At 43.1% G+C, this 26,793-nt stretch overlaps 1 protein-coding gene across 3 annotated transcripts; it reads left to right on the forward strand.

Annotated features, from left to right (window-relative positions):
- Positions 1 to 686: 686 nt before the first annotated feature.
- Positions 687 to 26,727, forward strand: DESI2 (desumoylating isopeptidase 2). Of its 3 annotated transcripts, none has more exons than XM_084828257.1 (6): positions 755 to 1,183; positions 2,673 to 2,799; positions 19,998 to 20,070; positions 20,510 to 20,603; positions 21,159 to 21,300; positions 23,104 to 26,727. In XM_084828257.1, exons 2-6 carry the CDS (start codon positions 2,797 to 2,799, stop codon positions 23,335 to 23,337), a joined length of 546 nt encoding a protein of 181 aa, XP_084684383.1. In that variant the 5' UTR covers positions 755 to 1,183; positions 2,673 to 2,796; the 3' UTR covers positions 23,338 to 26,727. The 3 variants fall into 3 exon arrangements, with proteins under 3 accessions (XP_084684382.1, XP_084684383.1, XP_084684384.1); XM_084828258.1 differs by lacking the exon at positions 2,673 to 2,799 and adding an exon at positions 19,141 to 19,267; XM_084828256.1 differs by lacking the exon at positions 2,673 to 2,799 and having other exon boundaries at positions 687 to 1,183.
- The last annotated feature ends 66 nt before the right edge of the window (positions 26,728 to 26,793 follow it).

The following is a 26,793-nucleotide window of genomic DNA, read 5'->3' on the forward strand; positions in this document are numbered from 1 at the left end:
AAGCTATGGTTTTCCCAGTAATAACGTATGGCTGTGAGAGCTGGACTATAAGGAAGGCTGAGCGCCGAAGAATCGATGCTTTCGAACTGTGGTGCTGGAGAAGACTCTTACGAGTCCCCTGGACTGCAAGGAGGTCCAGTCAGTCCATCCTAAAGGAAATCAACCCTGAGTGCTCATTGGAAGGACAGATGCTGAAGCTGAAGCTCCAATATTTTGGCCACCTAATGCGAAGAGAAAACTCACTGGAAAAGACCCTGATGCTGGGAAAGATTGAAGGCAAAAGAAGGGGACGGCAGAGGATGCGATGGCTAGATAGCATCACCGATGCAATGACTATGAACCTGAGCACACTCCGGGAGAGAGCGGAGGACGGGAAGGCCTGGCGTGCTATGGGGTCACGAACAGTCGGGCACGACTGAACAACAACCCCTTGTTTTCCCGTATGTGCTGGATCTGCATCTCTCTCTCCCTCTATGCATATATATGCGCATATGTGGCAGGGGAACCCCACCTGCAATCCGATCATAGCTCCGGCACACATTTCCCGCTTCTCACCGAGCGCCGGCCAAGCTGCAGCGAGCCCCAAGCCATTCCAACTTTTCGTCGTTGACAAGGCAGAACGCGCGCAGGCAGGCCTGGACTTCGCGCTCAGCTGTACAGCCTGCCAGGAAATAGATTCCTCCCGTGCTGCACGCTGGGGGTTGTAGTCTCGGCGCTCCGCTCCGCGCTGGAGATGCGGGCCGGCTTGGACGGTTCCTTTTCAAATCCATTCCCTGAGGCTGCAGGCGGCCCGGCAGCGGCTCCTCCGGGGAGGCTGCTTTCTCGCGGCCCCGCTGCCCGAGGAGTCGGGCTACGGCAGAGGCAAACGGCGGAGGCGGGTCGGGCCGCACCCGGGGGCCGGGCGTAGCTCGCTTCTCCTTCCCTGCCGTGCACGGGGAGGGAGCGCGTGTCCTGGGGGCGCAGCCCCGACGCCCCTTCCCCCGCAGCGGAGGCGGCTCCATGCTGCCGGCAGCCCCCTCAGCGAGAGGCGGGACGCGGAGGCGGCGTCCGCCCGGGGTCCCGCCCGCGAGCGCCCTGAGGCCGCCGCCGCCCGCGGCGTGAGGGGCCCCGCTTTAGAGCCGCCGCGGCACAGCGCGGGGCCAGGATGGCGAACCAACTGGTGGTTCTCAACGTCTACGACATGGTGAGTAAGCGAGCGGGCCGCCGGGAGGCTTCTTTCCCGGGCCGGGCCCGCGGGGAACGCAGCGCTGCCCCACAATCACCAGGCTGGCCCTGGCCGCCTCTCCCGGGCCCCCTCCGCTTCCTCCCTTGGCTGCTGGCCGCCTGTGGGGGTAACAAGGCTCTTCCGCCTGCCTTCGTCTCGCCTTCCCTTCCTCAAAGCCACGGGTCGGGAAATCCTTGTTTGGCGTTTGAGCCCTCGCCTCCCTGTTCCGTACATTGCTGCCACAACATGATGCTTATCTTTCCCTCCGAAGTTACTGTGATTATCCTTTGTCTCTCCGTTTTAAACTGTAATTTGGCTGAACAGTGTTGTAACAATTCCGAAGCAAGGTACAGGGTCAGTGGAATCAAGAGCTGGGGAGTTCTCGCAACAAGCGTGTAAAAAGCAAAATCCAGTGCCAATGTCCAACCAGTGGGCATACTTGACGAGATGAATGTCCTTAATGCCACACATTCATCTAAACAAGGATAGAGTTGGCCTGAACACCAATCCTCAAACTGCTTAATACAGTGTGAACAGCCTTGAGGACCAGAGCCTTACACTTTTTTTGCTTCTGAAAATAACCAAAAAGGGAAACTAGTTAAAAAGATGAAAGGGCAAGGCATGGAGATAAATGGAAACCTGTTTTCAAACAGGCCAGTACTTGCATAGTCATGTGGCCTAAATTATACTACTAGTTAAATGTGGGGGAAACTCTTGAGATATTTTACTCCTTGCTAGGTGTTTAAGCTGAAGTTTTGCAATCTCTTACTTTGCCAAACCACCAATGACACACAGATCACATCACCCACATCCAAACTCATCTAACTTTTCTTCAGTGCTGCACAACTATTTCTTAACTATTAGGGAGAGCCAGTATGGTGTACTGGTTAGAGTCTCAGACTGGGAGCCAGTTTGCATGATTGAACAGCCCACTGTGGCTTACTTAAACCACGGTGGGCTGCGGTGCGTGCCAACATGTGCAGGCGGCCGTTTTTAATATTCACCACCCAGCTGCAGCTTGTCATGTGCAAACCTGGGGACCGTGGGTTATGCTGGGGTTAAACAACCCTCACATAACCCATGGTCCCCAGATTTGCCCGACACTACAAGCCATGTCTGCGGCCAGGCATTGAATATGCCAGTCCTGCCTGGCATGCACAGCAGCCCACTGTGGCTTAAGGTGTTTTGATTGTGCCAACCAGAACTAGGAATGGGGCGACCCATATGCTTAGCCATGAATTTCACTGGGTGACATTGGGCCCGTTACTATCTCTTCACTTAACCAACCTCAGAGTTGTGGGAGGAAATGGAGTTGGGAGAGAATAGTGTACACCCCCTTGAGCTGCTAAGAAGAAAGAGGGGATATAAATGGACTAAAAATAAACAATTACTATGAAAAATATAGATAAGCAAATAGGAAAACTTGGATTTATTCATTTGTTACATTTATATCCCACCTTTCCTCCAGGGAGCCCAAGGCAGCATACATGATCCTCCTGCTCTCCATTTTATCCTCACGACAGCCCTGTGAAGTAGGTTTAGGCTGAGAGTTAGTGACTGGCCCAAAGTCACCCAGTGAGCTTTATAGCCAAATGGTAAGTAAAACCTGGGTCTCCCAACTCCCAGTCCAGTACTCTAACTATTGTATCACACTGGCTGTCCTATGTTGCATTAAAGAAAACATTTGGAAACAGACCAACATGGTCTAATTTTGCACATAAAGGGCAAGAAGATGGAAAACATCTGCTTTGCTTCCGAATGTAAAATTTAAAAGCACCTGGAATTCTGTTGCTTCTGAATGTTTGGGTTACTCCTAATGATATTGATGTCATTTTTTGTGTCACTAATGTAATCTGTTGCATGCCGAATCTGACTGCGAAAGGTTTTGAATGAATGTATGTTTCTATCAGCTGCAAGTGTCTGTAGAAGCTCAAAGAGTAAATGTCTTCTATTGTTTAAGTTCAGTTGAATTTGTTAATCTCAGAATGGTATGAGATAATAACTGCACATTTTATTGACAAGATATACTCCAAGTCCTAAAGTTCTTGGGGAACAATTAAGCAGCAGCGGAAATATACACATTCAAGTGGACTGGCTGTTATGAAATAATGATGTTGCTACACCTTGACCCTGGAGACAGTGTATGTACCTTTACCAGCCTTAGGGCACAATCCTATGCATGTTTGGACAGAAAAAAGTCCTACAGGTTGTCTAAAACATGCATAGGATTGCACCCTTTGGTAGTTAACTTAGTAAGGGGCAGCTGTAACTTCCAGCCTTGTGATCACACAAGCAAGGAACAAATACTGATTACTGACTTAGTTTGTTGACACTCTTAGCTAAAACCGGGCCTAAGCTGCCTATTCCTTTAGACAAAAATGTTGACACTAGATTGTACAGTGATCTGTTGTAAGGGATTTTCAGTGTATACTCATGTTACATTTGTTAGGTTAGCAGCAAGTGAAATCTAGTTAAACTGTTCTGATGAGTGAATGCCTTTCTAGTGTGATGGATGTGTCCCTTTTTGTAAGCTGGGTTCTGTGAAGTCAGGTGTAATGTTTGTCAGGTTGTATTTGGAAGTGCAGTAGTTGTTAACATTTCTGCAGACCTTCTGAATGGCGCTTGTGAACCACTAGTAGTCTATAATTCACCTCTGGTGTAGAGGCTAAGGTGTTGAACTAGTACCAGGGAGGCCTTGGTTCAAATGCCCTCTCAGCGATGAAGTTTGCTGGATGGCCTTTCTCTCTAGCTACTCTGTCTCATAGGGCTGTTTTGAGGACAATGGGTATGCCACCCAAAGGTACTTGGGATGGAGGGTGAAATATAGTAACAAATAAACAGATAAACCTTTCCTCCCCCTTGGCTTTTTATCCCGCCCAATACCTGTTTAGGATTGTCAGATCTCCTCTTTATGTTTATCTTTTAAACTGCTGCTGTGTTGGGAAATGTAGCTTCAGCTTCTCCCACCTGTTTTTCTCCTCCACCTAATCCTATCATGTTCTGCACAGCAAACCTGGATACCTGCTTGTTGCAAGAGGCTTGGAAGAGTGGATAACAGAACCATTTTCCTGTGGGAGGGAGTGCCTTGCAACCTTACGAGCTTTACATTCTTTGGAGTAATTGTGACCCAAATGTAGTAGCAACATGACTTGTACTCAAATTACATTCCCATATTATATTCTTATACAAGCATACCCATGCTCTTGTAAAGTGGAAATGTGTGTGCTAGCATATATTCTTCATCCTTGTGCATGCATCCAGAAGCTAGCCACTCCCCCAAGCAAGTATTGGGATGAATAAATTCACTGCAATGGTTGCTTCCACATTACAGAACACATGTGATTTTTGAGTGTGTATGTTCAAAGATCAAGGGAAGTATCTCCCAGAAACAAGAAGAACTTGCACCTCCTATTGTGATCTGTTGATTTTTCTCAAATCCATCCAGTTGTTTATGCTTTCCTGGAGAATTCTTTGTAGGACTGGAGTGTTTAATTGCCTCTCATAAAGCAACATTTGCCTTCTTCACAAATACATTAGATGTAAAGGACACTTTTTATGAAGAGCAAAACTATGGAAAAACTTTTCAAATCCCACTCTTTCCAGAGTTACTATTATGACGAATTAATACTCTTTACTACATTCTGCAGCTATGGAAGTGAATTTGGAGGGTAGGTTATGCTTAGAGCTCAGTTGCTGTAACAGAAATGTGTTAAGACCTCTCCATAGAACTACTCACAAGCAGTATGTGCTTATTTGCTCACCCACAAGAAGCAGCTGATAATTGTTGGATCCAGTGCTGTCATTCCACCAGCGGAACAGATATTTCTGGTGGAACAGAACTTCCCCATCCCCTTAGGGACCTTCCTGACCAGATTTGAGTGTGTGTGTGTCAGGGGGAGGGGGGATGGCTGCAGGAGGGAGGAGAGAGCATACCTACCGGTGAGGTGAGACTTACAAAAGCGCAGTGTGGGTGTTATTTCCTGGCAAAAAATGTTCTGGTATAATACTAATTTGCTTGCTGACAACTTGTAGCATGACAGGTTTCGAAGGATTTGGGGGGGAGCTACCTAATACAACTTCCTGTGTGTAACTCACCCCAAACACCTACCACATTTTTTCTATCCTTCCTTAAACTTTTGTTCATTTATTTTAAATCCAACTCGAGTTAAGTACCTTATACAACTAATGAAAGCACATTACATTTTGCAGAGGAGAAGAGTAACCATGGTGCACAATGAAGTAATATTTTGTACTTCCAAAAACCAAATTTAATAGGATATTCCCAGATTATTTAAATAGGCACACTCTGCCATACTTGGGGAGGAAAATAATCTCTCAAGAAAAGCAGCTGGGTTAACTGACCTAGTTGTTGGGGAAACTCAAAAGTACAAAGAGAACCCACCAATCAAGCAAGTGAAATATTCTTATCTTACTGCCAGTTTAGGCCTGTTTTGGACATAACGCTACACTGGTTTAACATTATGTGTTTGTGCACTCCCCCTATGGCACTGTTGCAAGGAGAAGATCAGAAGCATATGTTTCCACTTTTAAACTAACCAGAATTTCTCATTATGTCTGAACTCTAGAGAATTGTGGTTAGTTAATATTAATTTTGCATTCTGGGTAAACCAGTTATTTGTATGGATTAACATAGCTGCATAATAAATTTTTAATATTATGGAATGTTAATCCACATAGAGCTGGGTGGCTGAGGAATGCTGGGAGTTGTAGGGTTTTTTTCTATCTAAACATGCATAGGATTGCACCCTTAGCTGATTTATAAAGTGTATTAGCTGCTATACATGGGGTTTTTTTATATGATAATAAAAAATAAAGAAATGACTTCTGCCAGGTATTCAGAATTTTTAAAAGGAATATTTAAAAAGAAAAATCCTAATATTGAGAGAACATTCTTTTTTTAAATGATATAAGTGCTGCTTTTAAGTATGACTATAGACAGTCAGGGTGAGCAACTTAAAACAAACAAAAGAACTCTGGGTATAATCATAATGGAATTATTGCCTAGTTTCATTGTCCACTTTTAGGTAGGCTTTGATTATGGTACTTTCCCAGCAGGATTTTTATTATATGGCCTCTCTTTTATTTTGCTACTTATATTTTGTTATTTGTATTATTGTCTTAAATTATTTGAAATGGTGTTGTTTACTCTATTGAACTATAAGCTGCTTTAATAATAGTAATACTAAGTATTTTAATATATATAATAAATACAATCCTATTATAAATGGGATATAAATACAATCATCCAGATTCCACCCCTTCACCTACACTTATATCACAGAATCATAGAATCATAGAATAGCAGGGTTGGAAGGGGCCTGCAAGGCCATCGAGTCCAACCCCTGCTCAATGCAGGAATCTAAGTCAGAGCATCCCTGACAGATGGCTGTCCAGCCTCGTCTTGAAGGCCTCCAGTGTGGGAGAGCCCACCACCTCCCTAGGTAATTGGTTCCATTGTCGTATTGCTCTAACAGTCAGGGAGTTTCTCCTGATGTTCAGCTGGAATCTGACCTCCTGTAACTTGAGCCCATGATTCCGCGTCCTGCACTCTGGGATGATCGAGAAGAGATGCTGGCCTTCCTCTCTGTGACAACCTTTCAAGTAGTTGAAGAGCGCTATCATATCTCCCCTCAGTCTTCTCTTCTCAAGGCTAAACATGCCCAGTTCTTTCAGTCTCTCTTCATAGGGCTTTGTTTCCAGTCCCTGATCATCTTTGTTGCCCTCTTCTGAACCCTCTCCAGTTTGTCGCCATCCTTCTTAAAGTGTGGTGCCCAGAACTGGACACAGTACTCCAGATGAGGCCTAACCAGTGCTGAGTAGAGGGGAACTAGTACTTCCCGGGATTTGGAAGCTATGCTTCTATTAATGCAGCCCAAAAGAGCATTGGCATTTTTTGCAGCCACATCACATTGTTGGCTCATATTCAGCTTGTGATTGACAACAATTCCAAGATACTTCTCGCTTGTAGTGTTGTTGAGCCACGTATCCCCCATCTTGTAACTGTGCATTTGGTTTCTTTTTCCTAGGTGCAGAACTTGGCATTTATTCCTATTACATTTCATTCTGTTGTTTTCTTCCCAGCACTCCAGTCTTATCAAGATCACTTTGAATGTTGTTTCTGTCTTCCAAAGTATTAGCTATCCTGCCCAATTTTGTGTCATCTGCAAATTTGATCAGCATTCCCTGCACCTCCTCCTCCAAGTCATTAATAAAAATGTTGAAGAGCACTGGGCCCAGGGCTTATCCCTGCGGTACCCTGCTCGTTACCTCTCCCCAGTTTGAGAAGATCCCATTGATAAGCACTCTTTAAGTCCGATTCTGTGGCCAACTGTGGATCCACCGGATCATTGTTTCATCTAGCTCACTTTGAGCTAGTTTGCTCATCAGGATATCATGGGGCACTTCGTTGAAAGCTTTGCTGAAGTCGAGGTCCATATTATGTCCACAGCATTCCCACAGTCCACAAGGGAGGTTACCTGATCAAAAAATGAGATCAGATTAGTCTGGCAGGATTTGTTCCTGACAAATCCATGTTGGCTTCGAGTAATCACTGCATTGTTTTCAAGGTGCTTACAGATGGATTGCTTTCTCATCTGCTCCAGAATTTTCCCAGGGATTGATGTCAGACTGACTGGTCTGTAGTTCCCAGGTTCCTCCTTTTTTACCCTTTTTGAAGATAGGGACAACGTTAGCCCTCCTCCAGTCATCTGGCACTTCCCCCGTCCTCCATGATTTCTCAAAGATAATAGACAGTGGTTCCGAGAGTTCTTCTGCCAGTTCCTTTATTACTCTAGGGTACAGTTCATCTGGCCCTGGAGATCTGAACTCATTCAAAGTAATTAGGTGTTCCTTGACCGTATGCCTATCAGTCTCAAGCTGCAATCCTGCCCCTTCAGCCTGTACTTCAGCTGGTAATAGACCACCATGTCCTTTGCCTTTACCAGGGGGGTCATGGACCCTCTTTTGAGAGAAGACTGAGCCAAAGTAGGAAATGAGCACTTCTGCTTTTTCTTTGTCATCTGTTATCATTTTGCCATTCTTATTTAATAGCTGAACCACCATTTCTTTCCTTTTACTATGCATGTAGCTGAAGAAAGCCTTTTTGTTGCTTTTAGCATCACTTGCTAACCTCAGCTCGTTCTCAGATGTAGCCTTCCTGACACCATCCCTGCAATTCTGTGCTACCTGCCTCTACTCTTCCTTTGTTGCTTGGCCTTCCTTCCACTTCTTATATGTGTCCTTCTTTTGTTTCCAGGTCATCTCTAAGCTTTTTGTGAAGCCACATTGGCTTCTTCTGTTGTCTTCCACCTTTTCTTCTTGTTGGAATTGTTTGTAATTGTGCCTTGAGAATTTCCTTTCTTAAAAGCTCCCACTCATCTTGGACTCCTTTTCTCGTTAGAGTCACTGGCCATGGGACCTTACTGATCATTGTTCTGAGTTTATTAAAATCAGCTCTCCTAAAATCCAGGATACGCGTTTGACTACACTCGGCTTTTGCTTCCTTTAGAACCAAGAACTGAAGTACAACATGGTCGCTTTCCCCCAGAGTTCCTGTAACTGCTACTTTATCCACTAAGTCATCTCTGTTGGTTAGGATCAAGTCAAGGATAGCCAATCCTCTAGTTCCCTCCTCTACTTTTTGTAGGAGGAAGTTCTCCGCCACACAAGTCAGGAATTTCCTGGAGGGGCCATGTTTTGCAGAATTTGTCTCCCAACCAATATCGGGGAAATTGAAGGCTCCCATTACTACTGCATCATGCTTCCTTGAAACATTGGCTATTTGCTTTTCAAAAGTTTCATCCTCGTCTTCTCCTTGATTGGGTGGCCGGTAGTAGACTCCGACCACTATGTTCCTTTTATTCTTTGCTCCATGTATTTTAACCCAGATGCTCTCGATGGGGCTACCAAGCTCATCCTGAATTTCTGTGCGGAGATATGTATTTTTAACATATAGTGCAACCCCACCTCCCTTTCTGTTCCTCTTGTTTTTGAACAACTTATATCCTTCAATTGCTGTATTCCAGTCATGAGAGTCATCCCACCAACTCTCAGTTACACCTATCAAGTCATAATTTCCTTCTTATATTAAGAATCATAGAATCATAGAATAGTAGGATTGGAAGGGGCCTACAAGGCCATTGAGTCCAACCCCCTGCTCAAAGAGTTCAAGTTCGTTCTGTTTGTTTACCATACTCTGGGCATTAGTACAGTCAGGGCCAGAAATATTGGAACAAGAATAACTGTTTTGGCCTCTGTACACCACCACATTGAAGTTGAAAGGAGACATACCCAGATGGGAGCAAAGTCAGGACTTTCAGCTGTAATTGAAGGGGTTTGACAAAAGTGGGGCACTAATTCAGGAAGTACAGCCAGTGGCATACACACACAGCCATCGTTGGTGGCTCATAAGTAATGGAACAAATGGCTGAGAAGCAGCTGCATGGCCAGGTGTGGCCTGTTTCCTGGATACCCCAAGCAGATAAAAGGCCTGGAGAGGGTTCTGAGTGTTACATTTGCATTTGATAGCTGTTCACTGGAACTCCCAACATGAGGTCCAAAGAGGTGTCCATGCGAGTGAAGGAGGCCATCATTAGGCTGAGGAAACAAAATAAACCCATCAGAGAGATAGCAAAAACATTGGGAGTGGCCAACACAACAGTTTGGAACATCCTGAAAAAGAAGGAATTAACTGGCAAGCTCAGCAACAGCAAAAGGCCTGGAAGACCATGGAAGACAACTAAAGTGGATGACCGCAGAATTCTGCTCATGGTGAAGAGGAACCCTTTCACAACATCTAGCCAGGTCAAGAACGCTCTTTCGGAGGTAGGCATGTCATTGTCAACATCTACAGTCAAGAGACGGCTTTATGAATGTAAATACAGAGGCTTCACAACAAGGTGCAAACCACTGGTAACGCTCAAGAACAGAAAGGCCAGATTAGCCTTTGCCAGCAAACACCTAAAAAAGCCTGCCCAGTTCTGGAATAAGATTCTTTGGACTGATGAAACCAAGATTAACTTGTACCAGAATGATGGGAAGAGAAAAGTATGGAGAAGGAAAGGAACAGCTCATGATCCAAAGCATACCACATCATCTGTCAAACATGGTGGAGGCAGTGTTATGGCATGAGCATGTATGGCTGCCAGTGGAACCAGGTCACTGGTGTTTATTGATCACCTCACTGCTGATCAAAGCAGCAGGATGAATTCTGAAGTGTATAGGGCTATACTTTCTGCTCAGATTCAGCCGAATGCTGCCAAACTGATAGGACGCCGCTTCATATTGCAGATGGATAATGACCCAAAACACACAGTAAAAGCTACCCAAGTGTTTCTCAAGGCAAAGAAGTGGGATGTTCTTCAATGGCCAAGTCAGTCACCTGATCTCAGCCCAACAGAGCATGCTTTTCACTTCCTGAAGACAAGACTGAAGGCAGAAAGACCCACAAACAAGCAGCAGCTGAAGGCAGCTGCAGTAAAGGCCTGGCAAAGCATCTCGAGGCAGGAAACTCAGCATTTGGTCATGTCTATGGGTTCCAGACTTCAGGCAGTCATAGACTGCGAAGGATTTTCATCCAGGTATTAAAGGTGATCCTTAAGTTTGAAATGATGTAGGTTTGTTCCATTACTTATGAGCCACCAACGATGGGTGTGTGTGTATGCCACTGGCTGTCCTTCCTGAATGGTTAGTGCCCCACTTTTGTCAAACCCCTTGAATTACAGCTGAAAGTCCTGACTTCGCTCCCATCTGGGTGTGTTTCCTTTCAACTTCAATGTGGTGGTGTACAGAGGCCAAATGCCAAAACAGTTATCCTTGTTCCAATATTTCTGGCCCTGACTGTATATAGACGTCGAAGACCATGTGCTTCATAGTCTGGCTTTCTTCCTACATGTTTGTGAAGACTATTATTGGGTGCTACTGGAACTGTTCTCTCCGTTGTGGTGCATGAGCCGTCATCCATCGTTACCCCCGACTTTACATCAGTTTAAGGCCCTCCTGATGAAGTTCTTCATGCTGTGGCCAAACACATTCTTCCCAGCCTTTGTGAGGTGCAACCTGTCCCTTGCCAACAGTCCATCTTCCAGTAAATATCTTCCTGTGGTCCCAGAATCCAAATCTCTCGCGCTGGCACCACCTTCGTAGCCAGTCATTCACTCAGGGTACTTTCTTTCCCTTTCTATCCCTCTTCTGACTACTGGAAGGATGGATGAGAAAACTATCTGGGCCCCAAACTTCTTGAGTTTCCTTCCCAAAGCTTCAAAGTCTGACGTGATTTCTTCGTAGCTCCGCTTGGCAATATCACTTGTTCCCACATGGATGAGAAGAAAGGGATACCTGTCAGTGGGCTTTATGAGTGCAGGCAACCTTTCAGTCACATCTCTAATCCGTCCTCCTGGGAGACAACATACCTGGTGAGTCCACGGGTCTTCACGACATACTTGAGTTTCGATCCCACGCAGCCAGGAGTCTCCCACTACTGCTACTCATCTTCTCTTCTTGTAGCTGTAGGCCTTGGTTTCATCGCCTCTGTTTGACTGATCTTCAGCCTCTTGCTCGCTCTCATGCAGGTTCCCCTATAATTCTTCCTCTGCAGGCTGTCCTCCAGTCTCATCCTCAAGTACCTGGAATCGGTTCCATAGCTCCACTGCTTCCACTGGTGCAGAGTGGCTTCTAGTTCTTCTCCTGTCACCCTTTTCCAAGGAGTATCCTCTACTGCATTTTTCCTCACCTCAGCATTTCCCACTTCTGCCTCAGCTTGCTGTTGTTTTGCAAGCTTCTGGTCTTCACTTTGCTGCTGTAGTTGGGGCGAGGGGGAGTAAAACAGAAGATGGGGACAGGTGCATGGAAGGATAATACTGAAAAGTAAAGGGATTGGCCAACACAGGAAATTCCCTTCCACCTGCTTACTTGTGGGATGCCAGATGTGTTCAATGGCAGCAGGCGGACTCTGAATGAACATGGTGTATAATGGAGGTGGGGAGGGTGAAGAAATGTCCTGTACTACAAATTCTTTTTCATTCCTGTTTTCTCTTTTCAGCCTTCATTCCCAGCTTCCTGCCTCCCACACATGGGCTCTGACAACAGATGGGTGTGCTTAACCCTTCTCCTGCTTCCAGCCTCCTTTGCAAATGCCTTTGCCTTATTTGTGTATTTTCATTGCCAGGTTGGGAATATGTATTTCCATCTTTAGAAAAATGCCAGGCTGGCAAGAGCATCTGTAGACTTTATTTTTACAGATTTTGTTCTCAACACAGATGTGACAGAAGAGGAAAAACTGCTTGGTTCACATACCAATCCCCTAGTATATGGACCAGTATACTAGATCTTAGAGGCCTGAGGGATAGAGAAAAATTGGAAAAACTGCCAAACAAGGAGTGGAAGGTATCCCTGTGGAAATGAGAAGAGATTGGGCAGCCATATGACCATAGGAAGCTCACATGCTGGTGACAATGGTGGGCTGTGGGGGGTGGCAATGTATAGATCTAGGGCAAAAAAGAGAGGAAACTGAGCACTTATAATTACCTGGCTTCAGAATAGGAAAACCCAAAGGACTTCACTTCCTGTTTGGTTGCAAATAGTTGGACAAATATTGTGGTCAAAGATAACCCTTGGGTTTCTCAGCTTTTGTTCCAAATTCAAAAATTGGGCTTACAGCTTCAAGCCACTTAAGCATTTGGTGGTTCTGAGACAACTAGTACTCAGGGAGGTGATGGGAGACTGAACAGAAGCTTAGCCATTATTAGGGTCTCCCAGAGCCCCCACAATTTGGTTAAAAACAGAATGTGGATGGAGAGCCTTAGAAACTGGGCTTCTTCATAGAATATCCAATAACATTAAAAATGCTTTTGCTCAGCTCAAGACCTTTTAGTAGCTGCTTCCAATGCTCTGGGTTTTCTGTTTGACACCCTCGCTTGGGATCAAAGAGAGCAATTCATACAGAGGGTCCAGGGTACCTGTATGACTTGCGGATTGTGAAGCCCATGAGAAATGATAGTAGAAGCCAATCTGACTTCGGGTGGTTGTTTATTAATTACAGTTATATGCTGCCAAGGACCAAGCAGAATGAATGAACAAATGTTGCCCAAACTCCAGGGTGATTCTAGGGTTCAAAACAAAAGGTACAAAGGACTCAGTGACTCAGAAGCTGGACTCAGGATGGGTCAAAACACAGAGAAGGTTAGTTTGTCTGTGAGGAATGAAAAGAAAGCTTAGGGAGGTTTCTTGCCCCTTAACTGATTGACATTTGGTGTGCTATAGAGTAGCAGTCCAGTAGAAGAGAATTAGCTGTCAATATTCAAAATAAAAGGTATCATTAAGTTCACCCAGGTGGTGTCTGAATCTGTTGACTTGTCTAGGAGGTAGGGAGGCTCTGGATTGGCTGATCCAAAGGTACTCTCGTAGGTTCATCAGTTTTTTGGTGGCATGGCAATCAGAGAGGCATTTGCATGTTTCCATAGTTACAGAGAGTGATACCCCTTAAACAATGGAGGAAACACATATGTTCCTGGCAGCTTTCCCAAGTCGTTGCTTCTGTATCAAAAATGGATTCTTGAGCCACGACATCAGGGTGATGTCAGTGAAATACATAGTGCACAGTACATACATCCAGAGAGCCAGCATGTCTGAGCTCCTCTAACAAATCTTCCCCAGAAGGTTCAGAGCATGGGGGACAGAATCTAGATCTGTGGGATATCATAAGACAATGGCCAAGAGGTCAGACAGAAGTCCTCCAGCATCACCATCTTGAATTGTTCCTCCTGGAAGGACAGAAACCATCACCATGTCACCAAGTCCCATCCCAGCCAGAAGGTTCAGAAGTATGTTTGATTATATTGAAAGCCACTAAAAGGCCCAGCGGAACTAATGGACACACTACCTTGGCTAATTCCTAGCATAGGTCATTGATCAGGGTGACCAAGGCTGTTTTAGTCTCAAAATTGAGTTTGAAGTGGAATTGAAATGAATGTACGTAATCTGTATCACCCAGAAATACCTGAACTTGAGAGGCCATCACATGCTCAAGCACTTTGCCCAAGAAATGAACATTTCATACTGGCTGGAAGTTATCCAGTAGAGTGGGCTCAAGGGAGAGCTTTTTCAATAACAGTCTTACTATTGCCTATTTTAGACTTTTTAGAACCACAGCATCCCACAAGGAGGCATTTACCGTTCCTGATGCTCCCTTGACTAGTTTTCTGATGGCAGATTTTATTAGCCTGTAAGGGCAAGTGCATATGTGGTAGTGCATATATTGACACACAACAAAGCCTGTTGTGTGTCAACACCAAGTGTATTTCAGAAGGAAATGGTATGCAAAAGAGGGCTACATCAGCTGATTGTAACAATGGGCAGATTCATATGGGGGGACATGGTCCCTCAAGTAAGCTTCTTCTCAATCTGTAAAGGGCTGTAATGCCAATAACATTTAGCATCTTGAATTGTGCTCAGAAACGAACCAGCAGCCAGTGCAGCTAGTACAATAGTGGTATCACTTGGCCCCAGTCAGAATATAAGCGGTGGCGTCGTCCACCAATTGAAACTTCCATGCAGTTTCTACACGTAGCCCCATGTTGAGTTTAACAGTAGTCCAATTACGATGTTAGTAATGCATGTGTGTCTGTGCCCAGGTCTGACCATGCCTGGAATGATCTCAGGTGGCATACCAGCTTAAACTGGGCTAAAGCAGTTCTGGGCAGAGCTGCAACCTGAACCACTAGCAGAGCTGGATCCAGGGGTATCCCCAAGATATGCACCTGCTCTTTCAAGTGGAGTGCAACCCCATCTAGAACAGACTGACATGTATTTGCTGATGTTGATGAAAATATACTTTTGTGCATTCATTCATACATCTTAATTGATTAAGAATAAAGAGTTGTGTGGCATAGATTTAAAAGAGACACAATGCATTAAATTTTTACTAAAGGCATATATTTCTTATCAGATTTGTCTTGTGTTAATAGTGATAACCCCACCATAGTGTTGGCAGTGCAGACAGCTTGTTTAAATATGTTGATTGGCTGTGAACACTGCCTTACTCATATTTTATTTAAACTGTAAAACATTACACAGAATATGGATAAGATGTTCACAGCCTCCCTGTGAATGTTACTGATCGTAAATATGCTCTAGATAGCAATGAGGGCAGAAACTGGGGTGGGGAGGGGAAAATAGGCCATGATGTACAGGTGTGCAGCTGAGTGCTGGTCCATGCCAACTATACTCCATCTGAGGGGTAGGATGGGAGGGCCCATTTGCTTTTCAGAAGCCAGGGGGTGGGAGGCTAGGATAGCTACAGTAGTCTACTGGGCAGTGCTGGTTACTGGAGCTGGTTTCGACCTACCTTACCAGTTCTCTTCTGTCACACCCACAGCTTCTGACAAATTAATGGAATTACCTTGCCCCCCTCCCCATTTGCTTTGGTACCAGAATACCTGGCTGGGATGCACCTTGCCTTAACATGCCATGGCCTGCTGTGTGCAGAAGGGCAGCAGAGAAGTTCCATATTTACACTGCTTCAATGGGGCTGTCTTCACAGGGGATTTCCTTTAGATTGGGAGTGTTTTGAGGTCGTTCGAGGCACATGACATCATGACCAGCGCATTGCTAACCAGCAACTTCCATCTTGAAAAGCCACATTATCTGAAAGGCCTTTTACTCCATTTATTTTTCCAGTTAAAGCAGCTCCCACACAGTTCCACTGCAGTGTGCCACGTTCCTCCACATTAACTACTGGGCATGCCCTTGTGACCTGGCGGTGACATGGTCAAGGCATGGGGCCACCCCTCCCCCCCTTTTCACTCATTTTCCCCATTGGCACTGCTATCCCCAGGGAGAATAATTAGAGTAACTAGTTACTCCCTTTCTGACTCATCAAAGAGCCATTGCGCTCTGTTGAGCCTTCAGAATCATGCTGTACTTCCTTTTCACCAGTGGGAGTAACTAGCCTCCCTTTCCCCATTGAGAGCCATCATTATGTGCTACTTTGATGTTTGCCTGATGATGGGTTGATTCAGTTCTCTGATGTTGTATTAATTCGCCTCTCTGATGTTGCGTTACTTTGCTTCTCTGACCACTTGTCTGATCCTTGCATTACTTAGCTGCTTCTCTGATGTTTGTATTACTTTGCTTCTTTGATGTTTGCTTTACTTTGGGGCTTGTCTGATCCTTGTGTGTTGCTTCACTTCCCTTCTTCTTGTTGCATAGCTTCACTTCCCTGCTTCTTGTTGCATTGCTTAGCTTCCCTGATGCTTGCCGTAAAAATGGTTTGGAAGCTGCAACTCTGTGACAGTTTGCTGGAATGGGGCAAAATTGGGCTGGTGGGGTACTCTCAGGGGGAGCCTTCAGATGCTGCACTGGAGAATCTGGGATTTTGGTTGGGATTTTTCTTCTTGGAAAAGCAAGGGAACAGTGAGCTTATACTCTTTCCTTGGGCATTAAACAAATGTGCCTTAGGGCTTTATTGCAGTAGTGATCTCCTGAGGTATTGGGATCATAGAGCAGAGAAGGCTTTCCTTGTGAGCAGGGCAAAAGTGCCCAGAGATGAAGAAAGTGTGTGTGTGTGTGTGTGTGTGTGTGTGTTTGTAAGTTATAACTCTGCCACAGTTTGCTGGAATGGAGTGAAATGGGGGGGTGCTCAGCAGGAGCCTTCAGATGCTGCACTTGAAAATTGGGGATTTTGGCTTCTTCAGGCAAAAGTGTGCACATTGGGGAAACGGGGAGCTCTAACTCTGTGACACTTTGCTGGAATAGAATTGTGAATTAGTTGCTCTTCATTCATAACAATGTAGTAGCAGTGGGGAGCCTGGACAGAGGCAAGAAACAAACCTCTCGCTCATTGGTTGAGCAGCTCCTGCCAGGTTGATGACGTTCAGTTCTGCTCCCCTCACCAAACCCAGAAATATGTTCCTTTCAAGTGCTGTGTGACCCCTGAAAACCGGATTTTAAAGGCATGGTACATTCGGCTTTTCTTGCTTTATGTGTCCCTGACAGACTAAAGCTGATTCTGTGAAAATCTGGATAATACTTCAGTGCACTTCTCATTCCGTTGTTGTGAAGATCCCCCCCAGGGATTGGAGTGGGGTTAGTGCTATAACCTGTGCCCACTTAGCTCCTGATGTGCTGGCATACATATAGATCTGCCACACCTTGCCCACTATGCATCACTGATGAGCCAGCTCCCCCCTCCTCATTTTGTGTGCCTAGTCCCCAGTGACTGTGCTGGCTGGTGATAATGGAAGGACACCAGATTGGCTTAGTCTATCTTGTGTTTTGTGAGCCAAAGTTAGTAAGACAAATATATTCATATACATAGAGGTGTAATTCAACAGCTAAGCATTGCCACTGAGTTTGAAAAGAGTAAAACTAGGTTCCGAAAATATACTTTAGATGTACTTTTTCCTGATAATTTCTGAACCCCATAATGTTCAGGGTTGGATCCAACATCACATAAGCAGAAGTCTGCTCATTCAACAGGACTTCCCTGTCCTCTCTTCCTCCATACAGTGCCCACCCCCATGCACATCCCAAAACTGCTCTGGGGGGTTCCTCAACCCCACAAAGCAGATTGGGGGGGGCACCAGGGTTTGCAGAGAGGAAGGGAAATCCATTCTACTAACAGAACAACAGAATTGGATCCAACCCAAACCCAAAGTTTGGAGTAGTCAAACTGGAAGTTCTAGTGTGAGAAGATCTCTGTTGCAATCCTAAGCATACTTTTAAACTAGGCCATCCCACTGCAATTGATATGTGGTTAGAGTGGGGCAATACTTCTCTCTTTAACATACTTTTTAAAAACAAAGGAAGGAACAATTAGTATTTTACATTTACTTAATTTTTACATCTCATTCCATATCAGAGATAAACCCAGCTCCTATTTACCAAGGAGTTGAACAGAATCTAAAACCATAAACTAGCTCAGAGAGTTTTTTCAGTGAATTAAACCAAATCATAACATTTCTGAGCTGCCTTGACCCAGAACTGAACTTTAATCTCCGTAATTCTTTCAGAGTAAGTACTTCAGTAAGCAAATTGTCCTTTTCAGAATGGTGAGAAAGGGCTTTCATCTCTTCTAACCCTAGGAAGGTGACCCATATCCAGTGGATTAACTGAGTTTGGCAGGCTTTTCAATCAGAAATGTTTAATCAGCTCTTCCACCAAGAAGCAAAATACACTTGGTCAAAGCAAGGATCAATACAATACAAATGTATTGGTCTTTAACTGGTTTCTTTTAACAGTGAATATTGTATCAGTAAAAGTGAAAATAATGAATACATTTCCTTGCTGGATAAGAGCACGAAGTCCAGTACTCTCTGCAGAGTATCAGCCAGCTAGGTGCTGCTTATAAGATCACAAACAGCGCATGACAGTGAGAACCATCCCCAATACCCAATACTGCATCTGCACATGGAATTGCTAAATTCTCATGGAGCTGATATTCATGGATGATAAGTGTATCATAGCTTTTGCCTCATATAGCTTTTGCCTCATTCTTTTTTTTAAAGCCATCTAAGCTGTGGCCATTACTAGATTTTGTGGGTCCATGTGTTAAGTATGCATTGCATGAAGAAGTATTTCCTTTAAGAGTGGGTTCAGAATTAACTAATCATTTTTATTGTGTTTCCCCAAATTCTCATAGTATGAGGGAGAAAAATGTATTTTTTAAAAAATGGAAAGTCCCAAGCACTTTAGCTTTTTCTTGTAGGAAGGTGCTGTAAGGCGTTAATCATATTAGCTGCATTCCTATACTTTTTCAACTCTATTATAACCTTTTTGAGATACATGCTACAGTTTGCTGTTGGGACAGAAATAAACCTGAAATTAGCTAAAATAAAACATTTTCTATTCTTGAATCATATTTGGATAGAAATAAACCTGAAATTATCTAAAATAAAATATTTTCTATTCCTGCCCTGCAGGTTAATATATAGATCATATTTGGAAACTGATATTCAGAACAAGAGATGTTAAACTGTTGTGGGCATTTCCTGAAGTTAAATACCAACGTATTCATTTTAGAGGTGTTGCACCGTCAGGCTTTAAAAGGTATAAAAATGATCTGAACTACTTCAAATTGGCTGAATTGGTTACTAAACCACTTCTAAAGTTAGTATCTGAATAGGAACTGAATTTGATAGATTAAAAAGTAGCGATATCTGAACCAGAAATGAACTCAGCTTTTAATAAGCCCGCCTTTCCCAATCTGGTGCCCTCCAAATGTGTTAACAACTCCCATCACCCCAACCAGGCCATTTTGTCTGGGAAATATGGGGGTTGTAGTCCTACACATCTGGATGGCACCAGATTGGGGAGGTTGTTTTAATGGTTCAACATCTGTTATTTACTGATCTTTTATGTGAGTTGCAGTTCTCTGAGTAAGTTAAATGTAATTCTAGTTGCATTTAATATTTTATTTTAAAAACTTTTACCCAACCATATAATGAAAAATCGTTCACTGATTATCCAAAGCTGGTGTTAATTTCAAAAACAGATATATAGGCTTGGATCCAGTGCAGCCCTTCTGTTTACAAAAGGAGGGGGGTATTTTTACCAATTCACCTTTCGTCCTGTAATCCTGTGCCAAGTCCCATTCTGTTCCAGGTTCCCAATGCTCAGAAGCAGATTTCCAAGGAATGAAATGGGGCTGCAGGGAGAATCTGCAAAAATTGCCTCTCCCACCTCTACTCACAGTTATTTGGATCCAAGCCATAAAGTTGCCTTGATATATGAAATGTACTCGCAATTAATTAGTTAAGCTTCCCATTTTCTTTTTTAGTACTGGATGAATGAATACACCTCCTCACTTGGAATTGGAGTATTCCATTCAGGAATAGAGATATATGGCAGAGGTGCGTAACTCACTTTAACCTACCATTGTTACTAAGAGGTATCTTTGAAGTATGCATTTGTAGGGGAGGGCAAGGAAAAGAACTGTATTTCACTTCCTATTACTTTCCTCTATTTCTACGACAAACTTGATTATAAGCATTCTGGTTGTTCACTCATGGTTTTGATATAAATGTACCAGCACATATTAGCTTTAATAGTATTTTAAATTGCAACTTAAACTAGTAACATGCAAATGTAATGTAAACATTGCATATATGTATGTGCAAAGTTCTTAGTTTTGGCTAAAATTGTGGCTATAACTACCCAATGGCTGTACATATTTGATCTGGAATAGATCACTTCTAAACATGCCTATATTATTACCAAGTTAGGAAAGTAATCCACTTGATAACATTTGACCAATTGCATTGTACCTATAATCCTGAATTTTTCTTTCAGAATTTGCTTATGGTGGCCATCCATACCCTTTTTCTGGAATATTTGAAATTTCTCCAGGAAATGCATCTGAATTAGGAGAAACATTTAAATTTAAGTAAGCAATTTTTAGGTATTAGCATGACCTGAAATACGTTGTGATCAAGATTCAGACTTCTATTGACTATAATCAGCTAATTTTGAATAGTATGTTTTCTCAGCAAAAGTAGCTACCCACCTCCTCTTGATAAAAGGATTCACTCTTAATCTCTATACAGAATTATCAGATGCAGTTTGTAGTATTGGGTTGCATAAATGCTTTAGCTGTAGTAACTATGGACCAGAATACCATTGGTAAGAATTATGCTGAAGCAAGAGGACTGGCTTGCATAGATACAATGACAAAACTGTGAAGAATTACATGTGGATATAAATACACAAACTTGGATTTACAGAGAATAGTATAAAAGATAAGAGAGAAAGGAGTAGCATGAAAGAAGTGGGGGCTCTGGGCCTGAAGTTCAATAACAGTCAGAAGAAGACAGCAATAAAGTTATATTTTTTAAAACTATGGATGGCCTTTGGAGGTGTACATGTGTTAGAGCAAAGGGGAAGCAAGAACATGTCCAATCTGATTTGCAAAAACCTTCTTATTTTCAATCTTTTGTTTTAGAGAAGCTGTTGTTCTAGGAAGTACTGACTTCATGGAAGAGGATATAGAAAAAATTATAGAAGAACTTGGGAAAGAATTTAAAGGAAATGCTTATCACTTAATGCACAAAAACTGCAATCACTTTTCTTCAGCTTTATCAGAGGCAAGTATGGTTCATACAGCATGGGCAGTTATTTGCCATTACTTTCATAAACATTTCAGTACTTCTATAAGCTAGGAATAAGCTCCATATGTTGTTCATTGTTTTCAGTCTAGGATATGCTGAAAATTCCAGTAATTTAAGATGGTAGTAGCAGCACTTCTCATTTCCACCTCTAGGAAGGAAGTCTGTGAGTTTTTAAGGGCGCAGTCCTATGGAGATAGTTGTCATCCTCCAAACTTGGAAGCTGATGACTATCCGATGCAGGGTGGCCGGTGCATGGAGGCGATCCTTGTCTCAATGCTCTGGCTGCTCTGCATTTTTTACTAGACGGGCAATTTTGCCTGTGTAGCTGGGGAGCTTCAGAGTGGGAGGGGGAGGCTGTGTGGCGCATAGGAAGCTCCGTAACGTGGCTTCCACAGTCTCCTCCCCACCCCCAGGACTGCCCCCTTTTCCCCGTCCCTGCACTCCATTTCTGAGGGGAGAGGAGAGAACCATGCCAGCTACAAGGGGGCGGGGAGCGTGGTTTCTGGGCTCTGAGGTGACAGCCCTGGTTCCGACCTAGGAGCCCAGAACCCGAAAATCCTATGTCCCCCAGACACTGTCTAGGGTAGGGGTCCCCAACCCCCAGTCCACGGACCGGTCCACGGACCGGTCCCGGTCCATGGCCTGTTAGGGACCAGGCCACAGTAGGGGTGTGGGAACCCCCCTTACCTTGGGTCCGCGGGGGGGGGGGGAGGCAATCCGAACCTCCCCCCCTGCCCCGGAATCTTCACCGGCCCTGGCCAGCTCCACTCCACGGCGAGCCCACAGAGCTGCCGGCCAGCTCCGGCCCTGTTCTTTGTGGTAATAGCCTATTACTACAAAGAACGGGAACGCAAATGGCGTCGGCTATGTGGACGCTATTTGCGTCCCAGCGGCCAGAAGTCGTTCCCCGGCCGGAGCCGGCTGGCAGCTCTGCAGCGAGTCCAGGGCCAACAAGGATTCTGGGGGTGGGGACAGATCGCCCCCCCCCTTGGACCCAAGGTAAGGGGGGCTCCCACACCCCTACTGCAGCCAGGTCCCATCCCCCCCCCGGTCCGTGGAAAAATTGTCTTCCACGGGCTGGTCCCTGGTCCCAAAACGGTTGGGGACCGCTGGTCTGGGGGACATAGGATTGCTCCCTAAACCTTCTAGTCAAGTTATGAAGAGGTACCTTATAAGCTCAGTCAGTCATGCTTTGTCAAGTGGAACTAAAGGCCTTAACTTTATGTAGTTATTGACATTCACAGAATTAATTAGAAAATAATGTATAAGGCTACATTTTATAAAGCTATACTTTAAATGCAAGAGGAGATTGATAATGTAACTTTCATTTGATCGATTGAACTTTTAAAACCTCATTAATGGCTGACCAACATGATAGCTACTTTACTGATTTTTATCTGAGTTAGGGCACAATCCTATGCATGTTGAGACAGAAAGAAGGCCTATAACTCCCAGAAAGGCTGGCTGGGGAATGCTGGGAATTGTAGGATGTTTTTATGTCTAAACGTGCATAGGATTGCACCCCTACTGTCTTGGTTGGAGTAAAAAAAAAAAAAAAAGTTCAGTTTTGAATGTCGAACTTGCAGTTATTTTCAGAATGGGCAAAATTCAATTGTCTGAAAATAAGACTTGGTGTTGCTAGTCTGGCAGACAACACCAACAAAGGTTTGTGTTTACTGTACTATAACTGGCATACTGGGGGTTTCAATTCAGGATATGTATTTCAACTAGAAACATACATATAATAAAACATTGGATAACTTGTGGAACTTCATTTAGATTCTATGTGGAAAAGAGATTCCTCGTTGGGTGAATCGCCTTGCCTATTTCAGTTCCTGTATCCCCTTTCTCCAAAGTTGCCTGCCAAAAGAATGGCTTACACCTGCAGCCCTTCAGTCTAGTGTAAGCCAAGAGCTTCAGGAAGAACTGGAAGAAGCAGAAGATGCTGCAGCATCAACTTCCCTGCCAAGTTCAGCATCAGGGGCAAGAACTGGACATCATGCTAAAATATAGGTTTAGTCCAAAGTATCGTTACATTGATGTCTTTGGAAGCTTTGTTAGTAACTGACTTCATTGCAGAACTTCAGAGAACTGACATTTGAATATGTCTTTGGTATGCAATTAGCTCTCCAGCTCAAGTCCATGGTGTTCTGCTCAGGATTTTATATGTAGTGGAAGAGGGTTTGGGGAGAAATGGGAAGAACTTAATTTGGAGTTGCTATCTTCATTTTCATCGAATCAATACACTTGGACTGAGCAGAAGTGAAAACTATTTGTTTACAGTATTGTGTGCTGCTGTTTACAAGTCCCACAGGGACACCTGCCATTGAAAGACAAAATATTAATCTGCTCAGTTAGGTCTGCATAACTTCATCAGCATCAGTCAAAGTATGCTCATAGTCCACTCTTCTTGATACCATCTTGGAATTAAGTAGATTAAAATATTTCACTTCCAGCTGTTGCTGACAACAAAGCAGGGGATATATGAATACTATGTGTAAACAGGGTACATAATGATCAATACAAAGCAATCTGTCCTAAGAAGCAAGGACATTATCTTAGTATGTAACTGAGAATATCTGTTCCTAAAAATGTGACTTCTAAGTTTTTATCCACTTACAAAGAGCAAATTAACATTTTATTACAAATCCAGTCGTGTTCTCTCTGGTGTCAGATTTCAACTTTTTTTTGCCCTTGTTTTTAACTGATTTGGAGATGTGAAAAATCATTTTAGACATAGACAGGTTTGTTTTTACTAAGATCAGATAAAAATGCTTGTTTAATACCACATATAATTTGAAACCTGGAACTGCAGGATGAATGCAGATGGAACACATAAATGAGTAGTTTCCTATACCATAAGACAACATAATTTAGACTGAGAATGTCTCTTTGGCTCATGGTTAAATTCCCTTTGGCCATGTGAATTCTGCAGCCAGTTCAACCAGATGTAAACTGCTGTTCAGTAGAATCTCTTAGTAGAAACATGAAGCAACTGTGCTGTGATTAGTTCACTCAACAGCCAGATTCAACAACTATAAGAAATGCAAATGCTTTCTCCAACTTGTGTTTTCAACAGAACCAAAGAGTGTAAGTTACCGAGATATCTCTTTTGGTGCCACTATTTTCTTAATTATGTTAGACTAATAGCAATACAAAAGATCAGTTGAAATTATCAAGGGACCAGTGGAATTCCATCTATTTAGTGTCCTCATTGGAAGAAGAGGGATTCAGTAGTAATGGCAAACTGGAATTGGGTTAAGATTTTTATTATATATGCCGTAACAATCTTCTAATTGAACAGAAAGAGGCCAATGAGAAATTATGTATAAACTGAGGTCTTGCAGAGCTCTGCATTGGTGAAAAAAATATAAATAACTTTTGCATATGTTACTTATACTGCTGGGTTTGCTGACTAAAATTGTCAGATTAGAATACACACATTCAGTCAGCTAAATTTTAGTGCACATATTGGACAAGCCTCAAGAAGGACTGGTTTATTTTTTTCATAAATCAACATTAGGCTTTGGCATGCTATTTTATAAATGAAATCCCACTGATGACAGCAAAAATGCTGCTATTGTTTACAGTAAGAATAGCATCCATTGTTTTTCTAATCACTTCAGTTTTTACTTAAGTTTATTTTATGCTCTTCTTTGTGGGAGACATTTATTATTGCAAACAATACTCAGGTATGTAACATCATCCTGTTAAAAGTCAATAATAATTCTCCAAAATATGAAGTATTGAGTGTTTCATATTTTAGCCAGTTTCTTTAGCAAGAACTTAAGATGTCTTAATAGTGCCACTATGATTGTAATTTAAGTATTTTTATTTTGCAGTCAGCGTAACCTATTTCAGCTGCAAGTTCCAAAAGATACCCAATGTTTAGCCCTACACTCTTGTTCTTCAATTGACTCTCTGAACTGGGATTCTGAGAATTGCACCTTTTCGACTCATACAGATAAGGCATTTCTCGGTAGAATGGAAAGAGGTGGCTTCTATGCACTACAGCTGAAGTAGAAATGGGATTTTCCAGGCTGAGTCTGAAACTGCTGATGAATTTCTAGTGCTACCAAGGCTAAGCTCTGATCCTGAGCCTCTGTGGGCTGATATGCACACAGCATTCTTCAATAAGAAAACTTGTCCACTGATTTCCATGGAAGGGGCAGCTTGGTGCATGTATTTCTTGGCACCTCTGTTGAAGTGAATGGAGAGCCAGCCTTTTTGGGTGCTCCATGGAGCTGTTGCGTCCACACAGAATTGCTGGACTGGGGTGATTCTGTAACTTGTCCTAGTTGTTTGGACAAGTATTAGGAACTAGCTTAAACACCATCAAATTTTGGTTAAACAATTGGCTTTGTTCAGGTAGTCACAGCAGTGTGTGACATCTTTGTGCTTTCATAATCATACACAACTACAGTATGTAAACAATGCAAGGACATAAATGGCACAGTAAGAAAAAGCAATTTTTAATAACTTAGGGCACAATCCTATGTATGTTTAAAAAGTAAAAATTCCTGCAATTCCCAGCAATCCCCAGCTAGCCATGCTGGCTGGGGGATGCTGGGAATTGTAGGTCTTTTTCTGTCTTAACATACATAGGATTGCGCCTTTAGTTGTTCATTCTAGTTTGATTGAAATGTTTTAAGCCATTTTAGTAGTGGTTGTATCCCCATCAACAAACTTGGTATCTGAACCCTGAAGTTGATATAACATCCTGAGAAGTGATGGTAGTTTTATATCTTACCACATGTGCTATACTCGGTCTCCACTTGAGTCCTTAAAACAAACAACCCTGCCAAAGTCTGCTCTTATAGCAATAGTTTAAGTTGCCTTTTCACCAGCATTACTACTCAGCAGGGAGTACAATGTCTGCCAGTGGCCATAGTACATATTAAAAACCAGAACACTGTTCTCAACTAGGAGAATACAGGATCTGTGGAGTTTTTCCAACAAAAAACGGGTAGAAGAAATACATTCAGGGTTCTCTGAACTGTCCAATTTGTAATACTTGATTATTATTTTTTAAGACAGATTACTGTACTGTACTTTGGTGTTTTGCTTTACTAAACCAATTTTATTAAGATGTCACACATATTCAGGAAGCCAAAACTGTTTATTTGTTACATATTGTTGGTGTGCACCATGTACTGGTTTCATGAGAAGAATGCAGTGGGTTTCCTCTTGAAAACATGCAATACAATTTTAATCACAACTCTTAAGACAAGTTTTGGTTTTAGGTGGCTAAGAACTGAATTTTCACTGACACACTTTTTTGTAAGCTACAGATACGTTTACTGTAAAACATAGTATTTGTACAAAAAAGCAAGAGTTTTGACTTTTGTTACTTTAACATGTCAAAATTGAATCCATCCATTTATTAAAGAGATTTTTTTATAGAACAAATGGCATGTATTCTGTTTTACCAATTTCACAAATATGTTTTAATTCAGCTTCTTTGAGCTA

The sequence above is a fragment of the Heloderma suspectum genome, chromosome 1 (genome assembly GCF_057233095.1).
Source record: "Heloderma suspectum isolate Gila_16-S chromosome 1, 16-S_ref, whole genome shotgun sequence".
Classification (NCBI taxonomy): Eukaryota; Metazoa; Chordata; class Lepidosauria; order Squamata; family Helodermatidae; genus Heloderma; species Heloderma suspectum.